We start from the raw sequence: 25,392 nt of genomic DNA, 5'->3' as shown, positions 1-25,392 counted from the left end.
GGGAGAGTGCGTGCGTTCAGGTGGGTGGGTGGGTGGGGAGTCGGATCTACAGGAGAGAAGCTTATGCCCCGTGTTTGGTTTGTTTTCTTCTCTTCTATTTTTGCATTTTCATCACAGAACTTCGTGGTATTTGCCGTTTTCTGTTTGAACGGAGATTTCAAAACCAGGATTTGTCTAAAATTTTCCTGGTGCACTCGAGCAAAGTAGCCGTGTTAGTCTTCGTTTAAATGTAAAATATAGAAAACAAAATAAGTTACTTGACTAATAATACATTTTTTATTAGCTTTTGAAGGTAACCCTTCTTCTTCAGATCAGAAATAAGCAAATGTTGAGAAATACCAGAATATAAAAGTGTAACTCAAAATTGGTTACTAAGGTTCTTTCCCTATGCATTAATGCAAGTTATTTACCACCGGTCACATTTGTTAGTCTTCTTTTAAAGGTAAAATATAGAAAACAAAATAAGTTACTTGACTAATAATACATTTTTTATTAGCTTTTGAAGGTAACCCTTCTTCTTCAGATCAGAAATAAGCAAATGTTGAGAAATACCAGAATATAAAAGTGTAACTCAAAATTGGTTACTAAGGTTCTTTCCCTATGCATTAATGCAAGTTATTTACCACCGGTCACATTTGTTAGTCTTCTTTTAAAGGTAAAGTATAGAAAACAAAATAAGTTACTTGACTAATAATACATTTTTTATTAGCTTTTGAAGGTAACCCTGCTTCTTCAGATCAGAAATAAGCAAATGTTCAGAAATACCAGAATATAAAAGTGTAACTCAAAACTGGTTACTAAGGTTCTTTCCCTATGCATTAATGCAAGTTATTTACCACCAGTCCCATTAAAGATGTTAGCATGGCAGCACAAGTTAACATTTGACAGGTTTTGGACAGACTGCCAGAAGTTGCTAGATTGGAGCACATTTCAGTACAGTTTAAGTTTAAATCAAATTAATACTTTACATTTTTTTAAAATGTATTTTGGTGCTCATTTTCAAAGCATATAGATTTACAGAGTTCCATAGGTTGTATTTTCAAAGCACTTAGACTTACAAAGTTACATAGAGACATATTTTGAAAGCACTTAGACTTACAAAATTCTATAATAATCTGTGGAACTTTGTAAGTCTAAGTGCTTTCAAAATGAGCCTCCTAGTAACCTGTGGAACTTTGTAAGGCTAAGCATTTTGAAAATGAGTCTCTTTATGTAATGTCAAAGGGCTGTGTGACATTTTAATAATCCAGTTTTATTCTCAAGTATAGAGAGATGTGGTAGCCATGTTAGTCCACTTTTAAGGGTAATCAATAGAAATAAAATAAAATAAAACATAGATTCAGTCAGGATTTTGAGGTGTCTCCAGTTTTCACCCTTCATATATATAAAAAAATCCATTATTCACAGCTAAGCCACAAGATACCACTGTACCTGCTCAGATCCAGAGGACAGATATAGACTCCTCAAAATCCTGACTGAATCCTTCAAACAAAAAGGCTACAACTCCAAAATAATTTCCAAGAATGTTGCCTCCTCCCTCAAAACACCCAGGGTAAGTCTGCTACAGTTCAAGGAAAAGAAAGCTACAGACAGAACTACTACTTATCATTTCTATAGCGCTACTAGACATACGCAGCTCACTTGTAGTGACATACAACCCAGAACTAGAAAAACTGAGAAAAGTCATAAAAGATCTTCAGCCACTGCTCCAGGAGGATTAATTATTGAAAGAGATATTCCCATTCCCACCAGTGCTGGCCTTCCGACAGCCACCCAACTTAAAACACAAACTATTGAGAAGCAAGCTCTTGATAGAAACTCAAAAAGAAGAGAATGGCACACATCCTTGCAATATATGCAGCTGAAAACTATATCAAATCATTTCACAGGATCCCACAGTCATTCACAAAGGAAAAATATTCAACATATAGGAATCTTTCACATGCTCATCTTCCAATGTGCTATATATCATTCAGTGTAAAAAATGCAACGAAGGCTACTACATTGGAGAAACAAGTCAGATGCTGAAGAAGAGATTTAATTTATATAGACACCATATGAAAAATGCTAGTACCGATGCATGTGGGAAAGAGGAACCCGAATTATAGCTACGTCATGCAAGGTTCCACGTTAGGAGTCACGGACCAAGAAAGGGATCTAGGTCTTTGATAATACATTGAAACCTTCTGCTCAATGTGCTGCTGCGGCTAAGAAAGCAAATAGAATGTTAGGTATTATTAGGAAAGGAATGGAAAACAAAAATGAGGATGTTATAATGCCTTTGTATTGCTCCATGGTGCGACCGCACCTCGAATATTGTGTTCAATTCTGGTCGCCGCATCTCAAAAAAGATATAGTGAAATTAGAAAAGGTGCAGAGAAGGGCGACGAAAATGATAATGGGGATGGGACAACTTCCCTGTGAGGAAAGGCTAAAGCGGTTAGGGCTCTTCAGCTTGGAGAAAAGGTGGCTGAGGGGAGATATGATAGAGGTCTATAAAATAATGAGTGGAGTTGAACGGGTAGATGTGAAGCGTCTGTTCACGCTTTCCAAAAATACTAGGACTAGAGGGCATGCGATGAAGCTACAATGTAGTAAATTTAAAACGAATCGGAGAAAATTTTTCTTCACTCAACGTGTAATTAAACTCTGGAATTCGTTGCCAGAGAATGTGGTAAAGGCGGTTAGCTTAGCGGAGTTTGAAAAAGGTTTGGGCGGCTTCCTAAAGGAAAAGTCCATAGACCATTATTAAATGAACTTGGGGAAAATCTACTATTTCTGGGATAAGCAGTATAAAATGTTTTGTACATTTTTGGGATCTTGTCGGGTATTTGTGACCTGGATTGAGCACTGTTGGAAACAGGATGCTGGCCTCGATGGACCTTTGGTCTTTCCCAGTATGGCAATACTTATGTACTTATGTAATAAAGATGTCACGCCTGTGGGGCAGCACTTTACAAAACCAGAACACTCTACCAGTGATTTCATGGTAAGAACCCTGAAAGGGAACTTTAAAACAATACAGGAACGTAAGACCTTTGAAGTCAGAATGATTAAATATTTTGACACCCCCAGACAGAACTTAACAAAGATCTGGGGTTTCTAGCCCATTATAAACCATAAAATTGTACTGCTTTGTCACCCTCCTGTCTCCATGCATCCCTGTCTCTCATCCACCCGACTCTTCCTGTCTCTTACCTATCCACCCCCATTCCTGTTAGACTGTCACTGAAATCCTTTGATGTTTACTTATATATATTGTCATCTACCAACATTTGCTTATTTCCGATCTGACGAAGAAGGGCAACCTTCGAAAGCTAATCAAGAAATGTATTGTTATGTCCAATAAAAAAGGTATAATCTTTTCTGTGTTTTATTTTTGTTTTATTTCTATTGATTACCTTTAAAAGTGGACTAACATGGCTACCACACCTCTCTATGCCGATGAAGAAAGTGGACCCAGATATTTTCCTTATCCCAGGAACTATAATATTGGGTGGAGGCTGGGCACTGAGGCTTTTTCTTTTTCTCTTTAAAAGAAGACCTTGCACTCTATAATTTAGTATTTTTTGAAGTACTTTGCAGTATATTACAAGAGAGATTATTTAGTTCTGTTGTTGAGATACTGTCTTGTCCTCTTATTTATCGGTGTGATTACTGATAAGAGGATTATGGCTTCCCCTACATGGCAAAGCTGGTTGAGTTTTACATCCATAGCCATAGTAGCATAAACCAATTTTGCCATTGCTTAACATGTGGAACTGTGGCCTCTTTCTAATGAAGTAGGATCACCCGTTGAGCTAAAAGAAAAAAATAGTGGACACTATCTTATTAGGTCTGTATTACAGTTCAGCAGAATAATCAAACAGAAACATCTGCAGTGAGAAAAGTAACGACCTGTCCAAAGTAAAACCAGCCTTCTGTGCGACATCCTTCCAAAACTGTTGCACAGCAGGACAAGTTCAAAACTGATGACCCAGAGAGGCAGTAGAGGCTCCACATTTCAAACAGTTATCAGTCATAGCTATTCCCATCAAACGGGATCGTTTCAGGGAAATAAAAGCTCAATGAATAAATTTGTATAGTTGCTCGCAATAAGGTATGTAAGTTAATTTTGACAGGGGCTTACTAACAAGGCCTTGCAGTAAATCCTCAGAGATGGGGACTCCCAAGTCTACTCCAAGCAGCTGTCCATCTCTGATAACTCAGCTAGGGCTGACTTGCTTGCAGTACTTTGTAAATAAAAGGAAATTCCATTATGTTCATTCCCACTATTCCAGGACAAGTGGGTAGTTATGTCTATCGACCAGCAGGTGATGATAGAAAATACAGAACTGAACACCACTACATAGCTCCCTGCTAGCAGCTCAGCTCCTCAGTATCTTCTATCTCCAGCAGGTGGATGGACAGACTTCCTCTGTCTCTGGTTTTGAGGCCTTGCTCCTGGTCCAGTTGTCAACTGGTTCCCAGTTGAGCAGACATACCTGGTGGTGCTGGGTCCCTGTCGTGCCTTCCTCCTGGGGTGTTCTGCACCTTTTCCCTGTTTGTCCTCTGTGTGAGAGCCTGCTCAGCAACCAGTCTACTCAGAAGATGAGGAGTCGCAGGCAACACAGTGAGTTTGGCAGGCCGGTGCTGCTGCCATGCCCTGCTCTGAAAGGGGGGGTGACTGTGTCCCTGGGTAGTGTGGACCCAGGGTGGTGGGTCCTTTCTGCTGTGCTTCAGGCCGTGGGACATCAATGGGAGCACTGCGTGTCGGTGCTACAAACACAAAACAAAACATGGAGGAAGTGGAGGAGCAGTTTAATGAACCAGGGGAGCCTGGTTGAAATCTCACAACTGCTCCTTGAGGTCTTTGGCAGATACTAACAGACTGTGTTTCCTCCGAAGACAGAAAACTGCAATCTACCTGAATGTAAAAAAAAAAAAAAATATATATATATATCTATATATATTTGCTTGTTTGTGCTGTGCTCCGGTTAAAAAAAAAGTGGTTGTGTAGCACGGTGCGCCATGTGTTTTCCCACACAGGGGCAGTCTCTGGCCATGGCAACCCCCGCTTAGTGTGCAACCTGCTGCCCGTCTTGCAGTGAGCGGTGTTCCTCCTTGGGCCGCTGCACGATGTGCAGTCCAGTTCCCAAGTGGAGGAGCTGATTTGGGGCTTGCACATACAGGGCGCGCTCAGTCACAGTGGCACGTTTCTTTCGGCTCCGGTCCCCGGTGCAGGACCTTGGTGCTTCGCCTCAGAAGGAGGCAGGAATGGTGGCCATTTTGGTTTTTTTGCGCAGGCAGCCTTGTAGGTGAGGGTCCCTTCGGGGGGGAGGGGGGGTCAGGGCCAGCCCTTTGTCTGCTCTACAGGGCCTTGGGCTGGTGCTAGGAGCCTCTTTTCCAGCAGGCCTGGCAGCTCCGGGGAGAGAGAGGAGGTGGGGATCTCCCTGCCTGTTCCCTGATTTCAGAGGTACTTGCAGCGCTCCCTTGGGGAGTTTCCGGAAGGTAGTCAGGCGGCTAGCCTTATGAAGAGCCTCAGGGGCCCATCCAGGGTATTTTCCCATTCACCTGGACATTCAGGTCCTGCTTGCCACAATGTGGAGTGCATCTGACAGGCCTACTGGTTGGGAGGACCGTGGCCCGTCCTTTTTCTCTGGTGCTAGAGGGAGGAGATGTTCCTTTACCTAAGTTGGACTCGGTGTTTGCAATCACCTAGAGTACTACCTTCCTGGTGGTTGGCGGCCTTGTCTTGAGGGATCTGCTAGATAGGAAGCCGAAATGGGCTTTACAGCACACCTTGAGGTGACTGCTTTGGAGCTGCAGGCTTCTATTTGTAGCCCCTTGGTGGCACAGGCCTGTTTACAGAGGCATCAGCAGCCCTTTTCCCGGGGCAGTCCCTGGCTGCCTGGATGGAGGCGGGCTTAGCCTGTTTGATGGCCACTGTGTATGTCATTCTTAGTTTTTCAGCCACAGGCATGTCACTGATGCTCTCCGTGAGGCGTCCGTTCTGGCTGCGGGCACGGGTGGCCATTGCCACTTCAAAGGCCTGCGTGGTCAGGTTACCCTTTTGAGGCACATTTCTCTTTGGGAATGACCTCAGAAATTTGGTTCAGGAGCTGGGTGAGCGGGCCCCAACGTCCTCCAGAAGACGTTCCTTGTTCCTCTGATTGCCTTGCGGGCTCAGCAGATGCCCTGTTTCGTGACAGCTCCATGTGTAGGTCTGATCATCAGACCTTTGGCCAGAGGGCTCAGTTTCGGGCCCGGCCATCTTCCTTCCAGGGAACGGAGAGCCGGCAGGGCACTGAGAGTGAGTGGCTGCTGTTTCCTGGCAACCTCAATGTAGCCAGGCCGGATGGTCCCTCCGGGCCTACAGGGGGCTGCTTCAGGCCTTTCGGGATGTATGGTCTACCTTTTCCTCAGCTCTGGCACTGGTTATTCTGGGTGATGGCTTCCAGTTGGAGTTCTCCCCTCCGTTACAGTCTCCTTGTCGGCGGGCCTCTGGCAGCTCAGAGCAGAAGCTCAGTTGAGGTGCTGCTGGCCCTTCGGGTCATTGCTCCCATCCCTCCCACTGAGCGCTGTTCTCTTCCTATTTTGGGGTTCCCAGGAAGATGGGAGCAGTGCAACCCAATCAGGATCTCTAGGGGTCCACTGGTGTCTGTTTTTGGATGGTGACCCTGAGGTCTGTGCTCCCATCCGTTCAGAGAGAGAGTTGTCTCTGCTCTTGAGGCCAGGGAGGCGTAATTACCTTCCCCTCTTGGGGCTGCTTCTGCAGTTCTTTTCCAGTTCCGGTCCTGACCATTTGGTCTCCTCATGGACCCGGGGACCTTTTCCTAGGTCGTGCGTGTAGCGGTCTTTCTGCAGAGACTTAGGTTTCTTTTCCTTCTGAACTTGGACAGCTGACTAATCCGAGCCTCCTCTTCCCAAGCCTGTGTAGAGGCTCCTTCAACAATGGTTCGCCTCCTGTTTTGTTTTTTCTTTTCTGGTTTGGGAGTTCAATTTCAGTGGGGGCTGCTGGCGCCAGCACACCAACTTGGAGCATCTAGATGTTCTTTTTGATTCTCTGTGAGCTTGAGTGTTTCTCACAGAGGGACAGCACTTTAACTTAGTGCACTGGATTATTCGCTTCTGCTTCGTTCCCAGCTTCGGAGTTTTGTGCAGCTCCTTGGTTCTGTGATGACGGCCCTGGAAGTGGTACCATACCCTCTGATGCGGCCAATTTGTAGGGCCCAGTTCAGCTCCTGGTCTCTGATTTCAGAGGGTTACAGCCCCTGGCTTCTTTGCCCCTGGTGGTCGGACAGACCTGAGGTGGTTGCAGCTTCACCAGTCGTTGACCCTAGGGATGCCCTCTCTGCTCCTGCCTTGGGAAGTGGGGTCTATGGTTGACAGTTTCTTGGGCTGGGGGGCCTTTTGCGGGGGTCCCCTGGCACGGCTCTTGGTTTCCAGTAGAGGCGTATTGGCCCTCTATCCTCTGGAGCTGTTAGTGGTGCGCTGAGCTCTGGAGGCTTTTGCCTTGCTATTGGGAATGCTTACGGCCTGGCCCTTGAGAGGGCTCGGCTGAGGAAGAAGGATTATTGGATTCAGTCCTGGCTTTCCTGCTGCAGGCTAGGAAGCGCTCTTCTTCCTTGGCGCCTGCCAGTACTTTGCTTCCTCCCTGGGCCATTTCCTGGCATTTTTGCGGGAGGGAGTACCAAGGGCTAGCGCTGGGTTCCTTGTGCATTCCAGTGGCAGCCCTGGCTTGCTTTCAGGGTCGTTGGCAGACCTCTTCTTTAGCAGCTCTTCCGGTTGTGATTCGTTTTCACAGAGGTGTGGGTCGCTTACTCTGCCCTTTGCGTGCCTTTTCTGAATGGGATTTTATGCTGGTCCTTTGGGTGCTGCAGCACTCTCCATTTGTGACCCGTCACTAGGTGATCCTGATAGTTCTCACGTAGAACTCGGTGTTATTGGGGTGCTTCCGTTGGCCTGTTGCTTCTTGCAACTTCAGGCTTTTTCTTAGGCCCTTTCTCCGTCTTTGTTTTGGTGGTGGGGGTCTCGTTTCAAGCAGTACCATCCTTCTTGCCCGAGTGCTTGTTGGTTTCTTTTTATTTAGTCTATATGCCTCTTGCAGGCTTCTGGACTTTTACATCTTCCTCAGTCGAGCCCTCTCAAGGGCCAGACCGTAAGCATTCCCAACAGCGGGGCAAAATTTGTATATAATTTAAAAATAAAGTAGCCAAATAGTACTTTTCTGAAAAAATAGGGAAAGGTAGACCAGATATCTACTATAATAAAACGCAGCCTCAACGTTCTGAGGACACTGACGTCACTGAAGTCACTCACACACCGGTTTGTGGTTTCATGGTGGTGAAGCCACCACACCATCTTCATGCCCTGCCTTCGCGTCACACGTGATGACGTCGAGGGCGGAACATGAAAACAAATTAACGCACGGGGAGCAGTACTCCTCCCCTTCCAAGAAATCCCAGCCGCCGCTGACGTCCACATGAACCCCGCCCCTTTCGACACATAGCCCCGCCCATGGTAACAAACGCTTAACCTCACCAACCTCCCTCCCTTCCTGTCACCTCCCCTCCCCTTACGCGTGTCTCCCTGGTGGTCTAGAGGTACCTGTTCCATCGGCCCAGGAAAGAAACAGCCCCCTCTTTCCTCCCGTAGCGGTGGCTTCCTTGCTGCAGCATGGTGTGGGAGTCCGGCTCTCGGCGTTTTAAAATGGCCGCCGAGAGTTCAAGCTGCCTCGCGAGACTTCAACTCTCGGCGGCCATTTTGAAACGCCGAGAGCCCGACTCCCACACCATGCAGCAAGGAAGCCACCGCTACGGGAGGAAAGAGGGGGCTCTTTCTTTCCTGGGCCGACGGAACAGGTACCGGAAGGGGAGGAGAAGGGAGTCCCGTGCCCGCTAGCGCCCGTTTCATCGGCACCAGAAATGGGCCATTTTTACTAGTATATATATATTAAAAAAAACTATATTGGATAATGGAACACCTAGTCCAGAAGAATTAATAGAAACAACAATCGCACTAACCTCTACAAACTGTTTAATGCAACACTTAGGAGAAAATAAAAAATGTAAGAAATACAATAAAAGGGACGGCAATAAATCGCAATGATTATGAAGGAATTATCTCCAGTGGAGACAGAAGAAAAAAGAATGTGCAGCAGATAGAAACTGGTCAAACGTTTCATCTATTCAGACAAAAGTATTCAAGAATTTATTGCTAAAATACTCCCAATGCCAATTAGATACCTGTGCAATCTATTTACTGAAAAACCCCTCAGAAAGTTATCTCGCTCTAAGAATGACATGGATAAAAGAATCCTTAAATACAGGCTCTTTTCCAAGACAACTTGGCAAAGTTATACTTACCCCACCCCAAAAAATCAGAAAGGAGACCTAGGAGATGTCACCAACTATAGACTGGTGGCTTCAATACCATTACATGTCAAAATCTTAGAAGGTATAGTCGCAGAACAATTAACAAATTTTCTGGAACACAACAATCTTATTTCATCAAAACCAATCTGGTTTCCAAATTCAGTACTGATGCAATTTGACCTCTCTAGTGCCATAAGATACTCCTGGAAATCTTAGAATCCCTAGGAATTAATGGTGTAGTTTTGGAATGGATAAGAGGTTTTCTCACCCTCAGATCTTAGTGTGAAATTGGGTGGAACCCTGTCATAGGATTGGACAGCACACACTGGGATGCCACAGGGAACCCCCTGTCATCAATCCTTTTCAATGTCCTGATGTCCACCCTGAGTTTCTATATGGAGAGGAATGGAATTAACTGCTTCTCCTACGCAGACAACATAACACTGTATTTTCCCTTTCATAAAGACAAAGGTGATGTTAACACACTGGTCAACCATGTTCTGATGCTGGTTGACAAATGGGCATCAGGTGTATCTTAAACTGAATTGTGACAAAACAAAGATTTTAGTAATCACAGCATCCACCATAGATGTGTCAAACAACTACACTTCAATGGAATACCACTGAAAATAGGGATAACGATTGACATATACCTAACCTTTGGTAAACAATGTCATCAAATGATTAAAAAAGCCTTCAGTGTACTAAAAAAAACCTCAAAAGAATACGTCATTGCTTGAGCCACATAATTTTAGACTATTGGTACAATCTCTCATTCTTGCACAAATTGATTATTGCAGTGTATTATATGTAGGCTGTTCAACATCAATTAGAAAAAAGATACAGACAGTACAGAATGTTGCAGCTAGACTGATCTTTTCTAAATCAAAGTACGAGAGTTTAACACCTTTGTACATCACATCACATTACACTGGCTACTGTTTGAAGCGAGAGGGATTTTTAAACTCTGCACTATGATACACTCATTTCTACATGGCAAAATGCCAGATTCTCTAAACCATTGTATAATACTACTCGAAAAGAGACTGAGAAGAATGAAAGGAGCTAGTATTTTCTTCAACAAAAGGTGTCAGATTTAAGAAAGTACACTCAACAACCTTATCCTGTCTATCAGCAAAATGGTGGAACGGTATACCAGTGACAATAAGATCAATATCAGAGTACGGAATTTTCCGTAAACAGTTGAAGACTCATCTATTCAGAAAATACATGGTAGACAATGGGGGATAATGTGTACAGCACCCCAATACTCCCCAACTACAACCATTATGACCCTAAAATGTAACAATGTTTTTCTTTTCGAAATGTGTTGATTGTGAAATGTAACACTGTACTTGATCTCTTAATGTAATTTGCGCTCAAATCAGGGAATCTTGCGACTAATAAGAAGTAAAGTAAATCTTAAGCTATGTGTTCAACCACATACAGAGTAATGTAGAATAAACATGCCCACGTTCTAAACCATGTTGAACAAGCGGAGTCTGCAACCTATTGTGCTTTAAACAGCTTTTGTGTTCTGTCATGCGTGTCTTAAAAAGACGAGTGGTCTGTCCTATCTATATATTTATTTATTTTAGGACTGTGCATCGATTAAATTTTTCAATCGCACGATTAATCACATGGTCCAAGTGTAAAATAAATGTAGCATGTACACATAGTTGTTTACATTTTTTATTGATCCTAAACATTCAACCAATAACTTTGATTCCAGTTTCCTTAAAAGAACACAATTTCTTCAAGCATGTGAAAGGCAATTCTATAAGCTTCTACGTAGACGTGCGTCAATTAAGCACGAAAAGTGGCTGCCTTGAATATGTTTTTTCTGGATTTAGCTGGCATCTTTCTCAGTAGTAGCTGTAGGTGAGATACTTTCAGGTACACTAGGTATTTCCCTGTCCCCTGGTGGATTAGAATCAAATTTTGTTTGTTTTTGTCCCCAATCATTTTTATTGGGATACCATTGGGAACAATGAACACCACAACCAATGAAACATAAGATCCATACTGGGTCAAACCAATGATCCATCTAGTCCAGTATCCTGTTTCCAACAGTGGCCAAGCCAGGTCACAATTACTTGGCAGCAGTGGTGTAGCAAGGGCGGGGCGGTGGGGGCGGTCCACCCCGGGTGTCCGTGGGTGGGGGGTGCTCCATCGCGTCTCTTCTCCTGCCACCGCCTGCCTTTTTCTTTCTTTTTTTTTTTAAAAATCCATGCAGCCACGCAGGCAGCGCTTCGCATCTGCCCTGCCTGTGCTGTGAAAGAAGTAAATCGCCAGCGCTGGCTTCGGGCCTTCCCTCGATGTCCCGCCCTCTTGTGAGGTAACTTCTTATTTCCTCGAGGGCGGGACATCGAGGGAAGGCCCGCCGCCAGCGCTGGCGATTTACTTCTTTCACAGCACACACACGGCAGACGCGAAGTGCTGCCTGCGTGGCTGCACGGATTTAAAAAAAAAAGAAAAAGGCAGGCAGTGGCAGGAGAAGAGGGCTCTGTGACTCTCAATGGAGGGGGACGGGACTGGGTCAGGGGGGGAGCTCAGAGGGGAGAAGGGGATTGGAGAGGGGTGGGGGAGTTCAGCGGGGATTGGGGAGGGTGGGGGAGCTTAGAAGGGTACTCAGAGGGGAAAAGGGGATTGGGGAGGGGTGCTCAGAGGGGAGAATGGGGATTGGGGAGGGGTGGGGGTGCTCAGAGGGGATTGGGGAGGGTGGGGGAGCTCAGAAGGGTACTCAGAGGTGAGAAGGGGATTGGGGAGGGGTGGGGGAGTTCAGAGGAGGGATGCTCAGGTGAGAAGGGGATTGGGGAGGGTGCTCAGAGGGGAGAATGGGGATCGGGGAGGGGTGGGGGTGCTCAGAGGGGATAAGGGGACTGGGGAGGGAAGTGCTCATGGGAGAAGGGGTCTGGAACTGGGGGCTGAAAAGGGGCAGGGGCTGAAACTGTGGGGACTGGGGGCTTTAAAGGGGACAGGGAGAACTGGCTGGGGCTGAAGCTCGGGACTGGTGAGAGAAAAGGGCTGGGGTTCCCTTCTCCACCACTGCCAACTCCAGACTTCGCGCCTTCTGTCTCGCTGCACCCTACACCTGGAATAAACTTCCTGAGCCCCTACGTCTTGCCCCATCCTTGGCCACCTTTAAATCTAGACTGAAAGCCCACCTCTTTAACATTGCTTGTGACTCGTAACCACTTGTAACCACTCGCCTCCACCTACCCTCCTCTCTTCCTTCCCGTTCACATTAATTGATTTGATTTGCTTACTTTATTTATTTTTTGTCTATTAGATTGTAAGCTCTTTGAGCAGGGACTGTCTTTCTTCTATGTTTGTGCAGCGCTGCGTATGCCTTGTAGCGCTATAGAAATGCTAAATAGTAGTAGTAGTAATAGTAGGGTTGAAACTAGGGGCTGAAAAGGGGACAGGGAGAAGTGGCTGGGGGCTGAAGCCCAGGACTGATGGGAGAAAAGGGCTGGGGACTGGTGGGATAGTGGGGCTGAAAAGGGTGGCAGGTGGGAGATGTGGGCTGGAATTGGAATTAGGTGCAGGTGGAAAGAGGGGGCAGCGAGAGGGGACAGACCCTGGATGGAAGGGGGGGGGAGCGTGAGGGAGGGCAGACCCTGGATGGAGGGCAGACGGATCGAAGGGGCAGAGAGAAAGGGCAGATGGTGGGTGGAAGGGGGAGAGAGAAAGAGGGCAGATGGTGGATGGATGGGGCAGAGAGAGAGGGCAGACACTGGATGGAAGGGACATTAGAGAGGGCAGACACTGGATTTCAGAGAGAGAGCTAAATGTATTAGTCCAATAAAATGGTATTTTATTTTCTATATTTTATTTCTATTTGTTAATTTGTAAAGTGGTGATCAGATTTGTTAGTTTTTTCAAATTTACATCCACTGTCTTTATATTTTGCACAGTACTAGGGGACATTTTCTGTTTCTGTGGTGTTGCATTGTATGCAGAGTCTGGCATCGGGGGTTCAGTTTAATTTTTGTCTAAATAGAAAGTTTATGATTACTTATTCTATAGTGGATTAGGGTGTATCTGTGTTTGTGAAAAAGGCATGGCTTTCGGTTGGCATTGACTGTGCAGGATCGACGATCTGTACTAATCTGTCTGTTTTCGTTTTACAATAGGTGAATTGATGTTCTAGTGCTCACTGTAGCGTTTAAGATGCTTGTGTGACTTGTAGAAATGACTGCTTATGGTATGGTAGAATTGCACTATAGGTCCTGAGTGTTTTGTATTCTCGATATGCCTAGTACTGGATTTGGGGGGAGGGGGATGTTAAAAAATGACCGGCCCCGGGTGTCAACTACCCTAGCTACATCACTGTCTGGCAGAAACCCAAATCATGGCATCGTTACCAATCCCAGGGCAAACAGTTGCTTCCCCATGTCTGTCTCAATAGCAGACTATGGACTTTTCTACCAGCATCTCCCTTCTCCCGTTCTCTCTCCTGGCACCATCTCCAGTTGTGATCACCACAAGCCCAGCAGAGACTGGTATTGCTACCATTTTCTCCCTTCCCTGCTATGACCACCATTTCCTTCTTTAATTCTTCCATTCCTCCTCTCTCTCCTGCTGCATCCCTTCTGCCCTGCCCACATCTCTTTTTTTCTTTCGCCCACTGTGGTCGGCCCCCCCATCCGCATCGCTGTTTCTCCCGCAGTGATCTGCACCACCCCCCCTATCACTCTATTTCAGGGTCTCAACTGGCAGCTTCTCACGGTGCAGGCTTCTTCTCCCTGCCTTACCCAAAGCCTCTGTATGCCCACATCTCTCTTCTTTTTTTTTTCCTCTTTCTCCCGCCACAGTCGGCGGCAAGTCGGCCCACCCCCACCCCTTTCTCTCTCACCTGGTAGCTCCTCACAGCACTGGCACGGATTCAGCAGCTCCTCCTTGTGCTTCCTTGCAGCGACTCCTCCCTGCCTCACCCAAAGCCTCTATAACAGAAAGTTCCATCACCTCTGACAGAGCTTCCTGTTACAGAGAGAGGCTTGGGGCACGCAGAAAACAGGGGGTCTACCGGAGCGTTGGTCCCGGAAGAAAACAAAAAACAGGAGAGAGACTTGGCTAAGTGATCTTTGAACTCGCGTTAAAAATGTTAACACATTAATCGCATTATTAACGTGTTAAATGTTCAGCCCTAAGATAGATATACATACACACACATACATACAGATAGACATGGACAGACCACTGCAACAAAATCAGTCTTACAAGTAGTTGTATGCTTCAAAGAAAATCTTCTGTTGGAAACAGGATCAATAAACCAAGCATCTAGTTCCAGGGTAATATCACAGACTAAGCATTCATTACATTTGCTGTGGTTGTCAGAAGGGACCTGCCTACTTACATTGGGTAGGCTTAATAATTCCTTCAAATTACTAATCCATCTGTAGGCAACCCTTAGAAATCCTTCCTGGAGAACAGGATGCAATGCAAAAACTTGCCAGTGTTTTCTAATGATGCCTACTACTTTCTCAATGTTAGAAGAGTGACTCAGTACACAAGTAAGAGCTTGCTGGAAATCATCTTAACTCTGCTCATATAATTATTAGATCCCTGTTTTGAAATCTTGCTCACTTATAAGCATTGTTCACAATTGAGGATACCCTCTATCGAATAAACACTCTGTGAAATTTTGTGCTTGATTTTTAAATTGTTACTTCAGAACATTCTCATTGGTAACTTAGAAATTGAGAAAACGGAAAACTGTGCTTTATTGTGTGTGTGTGTGTGGTGGTGGGGGGGGCTGGCTGCTGGAAAAAGGCATGGAAGGTTTTCCTATCTGTAGATTTCCTGAAAATGGTGGTATAAAAACAATTACAGTGGAACCCTGATATAATGTGCCCTGCAATAATACAAATCCATATATAACGTGATCCTATATTGGCTTCCCCCCCCTTTTTTTTTTTCTTTCTTTCTTTTTTTTTTTTACATACAGCTCCTTTTGCAACAGATCCATTTTGGTTCAGTTGTGTTCATATTCTATTGATCCTGCTATAATGCGACCCTGCATTTTATGCAATTATATTTTATGGATCTCAATCATAGCGTGATATCAGGGTTCCACTGTATCTTTAGTTATTAAACACATCCAGGAAGGAAAGCTGGTATGCATGATAGATAATGCTGAATTGAATTTTGTGGTGACAAGTGAATTTTCTGGTGACAAATCTTTAACCAAGTTTTAGTGCCTGTCCATGACACAGAAATATCAATAAAATGTAACCAGTTCCAGACACGCACTGAAAAAGGGTTCGTTTAGACTTATGTATTTTCAAAGTGTTGTATGAACAAATTGACTGTCAAGCAGGCCATTGTTGCTCCCATGGAAACCTTAAAAAAAACCTGATATTGAAAACAATTTTTCTGCATTGACAGAGCCATTAGTTCCACAATAAAGTTAGTAGGAACTCTTCTGTTACAATCAGTTTGCTGAAGAGATCTCATAATTACTGATATTGCCTCAGACAGGAATTACATTGTATGAGGATTTCACATCCAATGTAACAAGGTAGGTGGCCTTAGAAACCTTAATGATCTCTTACAACTTTACATAAGAATATAAGCATTGCCATACTGGGACAGACTGAAGGTCCATGAAGCCCAGTGTTCTGTGTCCAATCGTGGCCAATCGAGGTCACAAGTACCTGGCAAGTCTTTCAAGAAATTATCCAAACCTTTATTAAATCCTGCAAAGCTAACTGGTTTTACCGCATTCTCTGGCAGTGAATTCCAGAGTTTAATTACATGTTGAGTGAATAAAATATTTCTCCTGTTTGTTTTAAATGTACTACTTCGTAGCTTCATTGCGTGCGCCCTAGTCCTAGTATTTTTGTAAAGAGTAAACGTGATTCACGCCTATCCATTTCACTTCACTCATCTTTTGTCATAAAATGTGTTGAATCTTGCAAGTGAGAAAAACCCATAGCAACCAAAGGCCACAAGAAAAAATTGGCATAGACTGAGAGGGCCTCCAGCACAAAACCCTTGCTGGAAACAATCGGCCTACCAGGAGGGTTAATTTTAAAGTTTTATTTTATAAATTTTAGGCAGAATGTAAAAAAACTGGCACTGTGTTCAAGAATTGAAATTTGTGTTTAGTCAAATATCCTCTGTCAATGCCATACTCGATTATTTCTTTGATTTGTCAACATTGGAATGGGGTCAGAACTTAGTTCTATATAGTCTGTAGATATATATAGTTGACTGTCAACGTCTCTCTCATAGTCATCCAAATTTAGAATTATCAATAGCTCCACCTTTGTCTGCGTGGCAGATCTTACTGTCCAGGTTATTGCATAAACTTTGTAATGCCTTTCTTGCTGTTATAGTGCAGTTGGATAGTTGAAGAAGTTTCTTATGAGAGAAATGCTTCAAATCTCTTGATACTAATTTTTTAAATGTGCTCAAACCCAGAACAGGTGGAACCCATCGCAAACATTTCTGACAGTCAAGCTGTCTCTGTTTCTGTCGGATGATGAAAAAATATTCTTTCAAATCTAATGTACGGAAAAATCTCTCAATGTCTATTCTTGTCTCAAGAATGAATATGTTGGACTGGTACAAAGGACAATACCGGTAACGGAATTCAAACATGCGTGGGATAAACATAAAGGAATCCTGTTCAGAAGGAAGGGATCCTCAGAAGCTTAGCCGAGATTGGGTGGCAGTATAGTGCTGTATGAGTCTGGTAGCGCCTTGGAAATGTTGAGTAGTAGTAGTAGAGCTGGTGGGGGGAGGTGGGGCTGGTGGTTGGGAGGCGGGGCTAGTGCTGGGCAGACTTATACAGTCTGTGCCCTGACAATGGCAGATACAAATCAAAGTAAGGTGTACACAAAGCGTAGCACATATGAGTTTATCTTGGGCAGACTGGATGGACCGTGCAGGTCTTTTTCTGCCGTCATCTACTATGTTATGTTACTATGTTATGGTAATTCATTCTTCATCAGCCTATTCTAGATAAATTAATTACTGCTATTTCTTCTCTGTCTGTGGATTGTCCTGCGATCGTGTAATAATTGCCCATTCATTTTGTTTGACAAAGTTGTGAATTACAACTGCCACTTTTTGCAGGCTCCCTGACCCTGTGCCATTTTCAGTGGCTTGTAACTGCTACTTTCTGAAGCAGAGATTTTCATCCCAGTCCTTGGGGCACACCCAGCCAGTTGCGGTTTTCAGAATATCCCCATGGTTTCAATGGGGATATCCTGAAAACCGTGACTGGCTGGGTAACTAGGTTGAAAACCTCTGCTGTGAAGATGATCTCCCTCCTTCCGCCCCCCCCCCCCCCCCCCCCCCCCCACGGTCTCTGCCTTTTTGAGAACATAGTAACATGGTAGATATCAGCAGGTAGAGGCTGAAATGGCCCATCTTGTCTGCCTTGGTAAGATGTTCAGGGTTGTAACTGCTGCTTTCTATAGGTTACCTGCCCACATTGTTTTTGAAATGCAAGAAAGTTATTTTGCTACTATTCTCAGTGTAAGTATCCAATTCCTGGTTCCCATCATCTTGCTATTAAAGGAACTTCTTTGTTTATCTCATGTCTTTTTGCGGGTCATCACAGTTTTTGTCCCTTTTTCTCCACTGGTGGGTGTTAAGAAGCATCCACTATGCTTTCGGTGAAGAAATATTTCTCTGCTAAGGGGTGCACATTTTATTCTAAGGAATTCTTACAGATATGAGTAACAGAGATGGATGTACTAAGCAGTACATGTGCAGTGAATGGAATCGTTGGCAATTCTGCCTCAGTGTTGTGTCATAAATGTAAATGGGGTTTCACCTTGAGTATTGCATTCAATTTTGGTTGCCGTATCTCAAGAAAGGATATAGCGGAATTAGAAAGGTTCAAAGAGCGACCAAAATGATAAAGGGAATGGAACTCCTCTCATATGAGAAAAGACTAAAGAGGTTAGGTCTCTTCAACTTCAAAAAGAGATGGCTGAGGAGGGATATGATTGAGGGATATGATTGAGGTCTACAAAATCCTGAGTGATGTAGAACGAGTAAAAGTGGTTTGAAATTTTTTTTCAGTCTTTTCAAAAGTACAAAGACCAGGGGGACACTCAATTAAATTAGATGGAAGTACTTTTAAAACAAATAGGAGGAATTCCTTAGTGCATGCAGCAGATGAATCCAATAACTGGTGGGTTGTGTCCATCTACCAGCAGGTGGAGATAGAGATTACTAACTGGATGACCAGCCCCTACATCAGGCAGTATATCTCCAGCAGGTGGTGGACGACTTCTCACCAGCTCCTGGATTCTTCATGAGTGGGGCTACTCCTGGGCTGTTTTTAGCCAGTCAAGTCTGGGGTGATTGACCACTTGGAACCATCCTTAGCGGCATACTTGCCTGGGTCCCTGCCACACTCCGTGTCCCCTAGCCTCCCATTGTGTTTTTTTTTCTGGCTGTTTCCTTCCTCAACAATTGGGGGAAAAAAGTATAGAGCTGGGGAAGAGCAGGAACAGGACACACTTTGAATTTCTCTGAGAGTTTCCCCTGCAGGGTGCCTTTGAGGTGTCCGCGTTGGCTCTCCAGGCCTCGATTTGTAGCTCATACGTGGCCAGGACATGCCTCAGTTGGCTTCAACAGGCTCTGGAGTCGGGACCATGATGCGGGGTCAACATTGGGGTCACGGACAGGATCCATGAGACCTTGTCTTCTGGAAACTTGTTACCATCCTGGTCATCCTGCAATGACTTTTCAGTGTCCCCGGTTTCAACAGCGCTCTTCCTTTCAAGGGGATAAATAGCCAGTGGCTGCCTCCATGTGTCCAGGAGCTGCAGGTCGCTCTTCCCAATGATGGGGCGCTGGTCCACGCTCCTGTCTTTTATGAAGAGTGGGCCAAGATCACCTCGGACCAATGGGTGCTGGATGTTATCAAAGATGGCTACAGGCTAGAATTTGCTTCACCCATGGGCGAGGCATTTTTGGAGTGTCGTGCCACCGCCTCCAAAAGGACGGCGGTCAAGGCCACACTGTGCTCCTTCTTAGATCTTAGAGCAGTGGTGCCAGTGCCACCCCCTGAGACACGTGCGGGGCAGTATTTCATTTATTTCATGGTGCCTTGGAAAGGAGGATCCTTTCATTCTAACCTTGATCTCCGCAAAGTGAATCAATTCTTGAAAATCCAACATTTTCGCATGGAAACACTGCGGTCCGTCGTTGCAGCGGTTCAACCAGGAGAGTTTCTGATGACATTGGATCTCAAGGAGGCTTACCTCCATATTCCTATTTGGCCTCCGCACCAGTGCTTCCTGCGTTTTTCCATCCTAGGATGCCCTTTCCAGTTTTGGGCCCTGCCTTTTGGCCTGATTGCTGCCCCCCGCATCTTTTCCAAGGTTATGGTTGTGGTAGCCTTTCTTCAGAAGGAAGGAATCAGAGTCCATCCCTACATGGATGACTGGTTGATTCGAGCAGACTTGATGTAGGAGAGTTGCAGGGCCACCAACTGGGTCATTGCTCTGCTGCAGTCTTTAGGCTGGGTAATCAACTTTCACAAGAGTCAACTATTGCCGTCTCAGACTTTGGACTACCTGTGGGCTCAATTCGACACACCTGTGTCTTCTTGCTACAGGAGCGGAGGGACAGACTCTGTTCTCAGATTTCCAATCTGCTGCAGCTGTCAAGTCCCCAAGCCTGGGACTACATTCAGGTGTTGGATTCCATGGCTGCGACCTTGGACGTGGTACCATGGGCAAGGGCACACATGAGTCTCTTAGGATTATCAGCGCCGTCTTCCGTGGTTTTTCCAGGCCTGGTGCAGTATGGACTGGTAGCTTCAGGACCTCCATTTGTTGGAATGACACTTGCCAGTGCTAAGGTTTCTGGCACTCCCCTACAGCCTATTAGTTGGTGCCCCCTACTACTACTACTATAAATAATTTCTATAGCGCTACCAGTCATATGCAGTGCTTCACAATTTAACATGAAGAAAAAGAAAAAAAAGACAGTCCCTGCTCAAAAGAGCTTCCAATCTAAATCAGGACAGACAGACAGGACAAACATCCAGCATCTCCTTTCTCCTCCTAACCCCTCCCCTCCCTGTCTAACATCTTATCTCTCCCCTCCTTTCAGTGAGAGCAATACAAACTCCTCCACTACCAGACACCTGCCCCCAGAACATTTTTTATAGGAAAAATGGTACTGGTACTCATTATGGATAGCCTTAGGGGCGGGATCACTATGGCTCTGCCCCTACAGTAGCCACATCCCTTTTACCAGCCATGGCGGATATAAACAGGCATCACTGAAAATATTACACTAGTATAGGAGAAGAAAAATAACTTGTGATTTTTTTTCAATATAAATAATTTCTGTAAGGTGTTACAGCTCCAGTATACCCAAAATGACACAAACCAAATTAGTATACAGACCAGGAATTAGGAGAACAGTCTTGCCAAATCTGAAACACAATATGTTATCAAAATTTCAGAACCTAACAAACAGATCCCTGTTCAGACACTTGGCTTTGCAGTCACACATGCAGAGCAGAGATAGCCCCTCTTCAAATCCTTCAAAAATTAACCTGAAATCCTAAGAAGCTAGACTCCTCATGCAGCACTATACCAGAAAAACAGAAAGAAACATGTTTCCTCCTATACATTGCAAAACAAGACAGCAGATGTAAATTCTCAAATTGGATATATTCCAAACACTAAAATGAAAATTTTCGACCTTTGTTGTCTGATGACTTTGTTTTTCTGATCATGTTGATCCCAGTCTCTGATTCTGCTGCTGTCTGTCTGTTCTCCTTCCGTTTCTAGGGCTTCTTTCACTTCTGCCGCTTTGACTTTGAGGTAAAACAGATTTAAAGGCAGGGTGGCAGGAACAAAAAGGGGGCTGTCTTGGGAGCTGAGGGTGGGCATGTGGATAGTGGGGTCTGTGGCTGGGGCTGGAACTGTTAGCGTGGCACCCTCCAGAGGTTGGCGCCCCCTGCCAATCTTACTGCACTTATCGAGTTGTGCCGGCCCTACCACTTTCATCTCCGTAGTGGGTGGTCGTGGTGACGGATGCCAGCCTGACAGATTGAGGGGGGCTCATTGCCTTCACTGCTATGCGCTGGAGACTTGGACCGCAATGGAGACAACTTGGCTGATCAACCGCCTGGAGCTGCATGCAGGCCTGAATGCCTTGCATGCATTTCAGGATCTGCTGACAGGGAGGTCCGAGTATTTTCAGATATCCTTACTTTCTAACTCTTCCTGCTTTCTTACACTTCTATATGTTACATCTTTGCTTTACCCTTCGCTATCACCTATAATGTTCTATTATGTATTGTGTTGACATTGTAAATAGTATACCATGCCGTACTTTGTATTGTTTTTGAATATTTTTTTCTGCTATAATTGTCTATTGCTCATGCTTGATCTATTCTTATTGTACACCGCCTTGAGTGAATTCCTTCAAAAAGGCGGTAAATAAATCCTAATAAATAAACACGATGGCTGTGGCTTACATCAGTCGCCAGGGCGGCACTCAGAGTCATGCTCTTGTTGCCGAAGCAAGTCGGCTACTCGAATGGGCGGAAGTCCACCTTCAGTGTCTGTTAGCAGCACACGTGGGGCAAAGCAGTGTTCAAGCGGATTTTCTCAGCCGTCATACCCTGGAGCCAGCAGAATGGGAGCTGTCTAAGGAGGCATTTCGTCTGATCTGCCAGAGATGGGGCATGCCACAGATGGATCTACTGGCGACCCAGGTGAATTCCAAGGTGCCTGCCTTCTTCAGCAGAACAAGGGAGTCCAGGTCCGCCAGGCTGGACGTGCTTCTCTAGCCCTGGCTCAAGTCGGCGCTTCTGTACGTCTTTCCTCCGTGGTCCTTTATTGGCCAGGTCCTGCTCAGAATCGGGCAGTACCCAGGAATGGTCAGTCTGGTGGCTCCGGATTGGCCTTGACGTCCTTGGTATGCGGACTTGGTTTGGCTTCTGGTGGAACTACCCCTGCATCTTGCGGCCCACCCAACCTTCTTCATCAGGGGCCGATTCAGAGAGGATCCCTACTGCTTTGGTCTTATGGCCTGGCTCTTGAGTGGGCGCGTTTGAGAAAAAAAGGCTATTCAGATGTGGTGATAGCTACCTTGTTGCAGGCCAGGAAGCAATCCACCTTGATGGCATATGCCTGTTTTTTTGGCACACCTTTGTCACGTGGTTTGAGGCTTGAGTGTGGTTACCTCTGCAGGCATCAGTATCCCAACTCTTGGCCTTCTTGCAAAACGGGTTTCAGAAGGGATTGGCCTATAATTCCCTTTGAGTGCAGGTTGCAGCCTTATCCTGTTTTCATGGCCGACTGTCAGGTTCGGCCCTGGCATCTTATCCGGATGTGGTTCATTTTTTCGAGTTGTGATTCACCTGTGTCTCCTGTTGTGTCAGCCATGTCTGACCTGGAGCCTTAATTTAGTCCTTCGTGCTTTACAAGGACCGCCTTTTGACTCCTTGCGGAGGGCTTAAAGGCGATGTTTTTGGTGGCGATGGTGTCTGTGCTTAGGGTTTTGAAGAGCCAAGCCCTATCGTGTCAGGATCCTTTTTTGCAGTTTTTGGAGTCTGGAGTCACCTTGCGGACAGTGCCTTCCTTTTTATCGAAAGTCATCTTGGCTTTTCACCCCAATCAACCTCTTTTTCTATCATCCTTTTGGGAGGAGGATTATCCAGTGGATTTTGGGAAACTTCAACTCTTAGATGTTCCCTGGGTCCCTTTCCACTATTTGCAGATGTCTAATGATTTTCGACGGTCGGATCACCTGTTTGTTCTTCTTTCAGGTGCCCGACGGGGTGATACTGCTTCGAAAGGATCAAGGGTATGATTTCTTCGGCCTACCTTTTGAGTGGCTATGTTGCGCTGGAGCCATTGTGTGCCCATTCTTCTAGGGCACAATCAGCTTCATGGGCAGAAACATCGGTTCTGTCTCTGGATGAGATCTGCCGAGTGGCTACTTGGGCTTCTTTACATTCTTTTTATCATCATTATAGAGTGGATGTGGCTGCCATGTCAGACGCTTCCTTTGGAGTGGCGGTGTTGGTAAGGGGGGCGACAGCTTCCCTTCCTCCTGAAGGATTGCTTTGGTACATCCCACCAGTTACTGGATTCATCTGCTGCATACTCTAAGGAAGGTAAAATTATGTCTTTCCTGATCATTTTCTTTCCTTTAGCCGCAGCCGATGAATCCAGGACCCCTCCTGTTTTTTTTTCTGTTGCATTTTATTCTTTATTGTGAGTCTTGTTCCTTTTCTGCTTAGGTTAAAAAAAAGTAACAAAAAAAAGGAGCGTTTCGACAGTTTATGGTATCATAGATTTGGCAGTCTGCCGCATATTACAGTACAATATAGTTGCTGTGGTTCTTCATTGGTGAGGAAGATTTTCTGGTTTGTTGCCGGGTTCTGCTTTGTGATACAATATATACTGGCTGATGGAGGGGCTGGCCGTCCAGTATCACTCACTTCAGTTATAAATATCTTATCTCCACCTGCTGGTAGACGGACACAACCCCACATCTGCTGCAGCTAAAGGAAAGAAAATTGTCAGGTAAGACATAATTTTACCATATGCTTTCACTCAAAGAATAGTTAAGCTCTGGAACTCACTGCCAGAGGATGTGGTAACAGCGGTTATTGTATCAGGGTTTTAAAAAGGTTTAGACAAGTTCCTGGAGGAAAAGTCCATAGTCTGTTATTCAGATTGACATGGGGAAGCCACTGTTTGCCCTGGCATTAGCAGAATATAATGTTGCTAGTAATTGGGTTTCTGTAAGGTATTGGCATTAGTAGCATAGAATGTTGCTAGTAATTGGGTTTCTGTAAGGTACTTGTGACCTGGATTGGCCACTGCTGGAAGCAGGATATTGGGCTGGATGGACCATTGGTCTGAACCAGTATGGCTGTTCTTATGTTCTTATCTGCAGATTAACCAGATGTCCCATCAGCATGTGTTGCATGATCTCAGTGGAGTGGAGGAGTAGCCTAATGATTACAGCACGGACTGAGAACCAGGGAGTTCGTTGTGACCTTGGGCAAGTCACTTAACCCTCCGTTTCCTCAGGTATAAACTTAAATTATGAGCCCACTGGGACAGGAAAATACCTACTATATCTAAATGTAACTTGTCTTGAGCTACAACTGAAAAAGGTATTAGCTAAATCCCATGTTTCAAGTTCTGAGCCAGTACATCTATTTGTTTTTGCAATCCTTTCAGGGCGGTGTGACAGCAATGACAGTGTTTTATCCTTTGGACACAGCCAGACTTCGACTCCAAGGTAAAGATTTGGATGTTTTCCCTTCCCACCTCTTCTCTTTCTTTTGCAATGCAAATGGTCGTACTTGGATTGGCCATGTAAGTTGCCTGCATATAGTCATAAACCTTAGTAGCCTATATTAGTGCAGTAAATTAGGCTTTGTTAGTGAAGGACTGGCCTAGTGATTAGAGCAGTGGGCTGAGAAATTGAAAGGCCAGAGTTCAAATCCCACTGCTATTCATTGTGTTATTGGGCAAGTCACCTTACTTTACCTGGGATGGAAGCTATTACTGGAAACATGCAAGCCAATCCAAGTCATCTTGTCTGCCATCAGCTACTATGTTTACATTGTCAAATGTTAATTTCTCAGATACTTTATTACATACAATTGCCTGTACTTGTTCTGGCTAACGTGAGCAGGGAATAGTATCTGACTTGTAGTCTAAAAATATGTACGTGCTGCTTTCATACTCATATAATTTCTATTAGATTAGACTTAGGTCTGCCTGAGCACATTGGGCCTCAGGTGTTCTGTGTGTTCTGTCAGTTGCAACAGTTTCCATCTCTTTCCTTTTGGCACCAAAGTATTGAAGATCTTTGAATGTGACTTTCCACATCTTCTTTGGTCTCCTTTCTCTTCCCATCTGGTGTCCATTGCATTGTGATTTTGGGATGTCAGTAATTGTGGAGCCTTATGATATGTCTAGCCAGCAGGACCTTTTACGCAGCTACAATATCTTGGAGCCTCCATGAGTCACGTCTTTGGATCTTCTCATTGGTAATAGTCATGATAGGTGAT

The 25,392-nt window shown here is 45.0% G+C and overlaps 1 protein-coding gene across 7 annotated transcripts in view; it reads left to right on the top strand.

Moving 5' to 3' along the window:
* The window catches only part of SLC25A17 (solute carrier family 25 member 17), a 111,027-nt gene that overhangs the window by 671 nt on the left and 84,964 nt on the right, over positions 1–25,392 (top strand). For 4 of the 7 annotated variants that reach the window (XM_030202951.1, XM_030202936.1, XM_030202945.1 and 1 more), the window contains exon 2: positions 24,554–24,614. In XM_030202951.1, the coding sequence (XP_030058811.1) occupies positions 24,569–24,614 (46 nt within the window). In that variant the 5' untranslated portion in view covers positions 24,554–24,568. Of the gene's footprint in view, positions 1–55; positions 78–1,412; positions 1,553–24,364; positions 24,401–24,553; positions 24,615–25,392 lie in introns of those variants that run through there. The other 3 variants (XM_030202960.1, XM_030202967.1, XM_030202928.1) reach the window with 3 other exon arrangements.

Source organism: Microcaecilia unicolor, chromosome 1 (assembly GCF_901765095.1).
Source record: "Microcaecilia unicolor chromosome 1, aMicUni1.1, whole genome shotgun sequence".
NCBI classification, from domain to species: Eukaryota; Metazoa; Chordata; class Amphibia; order Gymnophiona; family Siphonopidae; genus Microcaecilia; species Microcaecilia unicolor.
The sequence above is the reverse complement of the archived record's forward strand: the minus strand, read 5'-3'. Positions and strand labels throughout refer to the sequence as shown.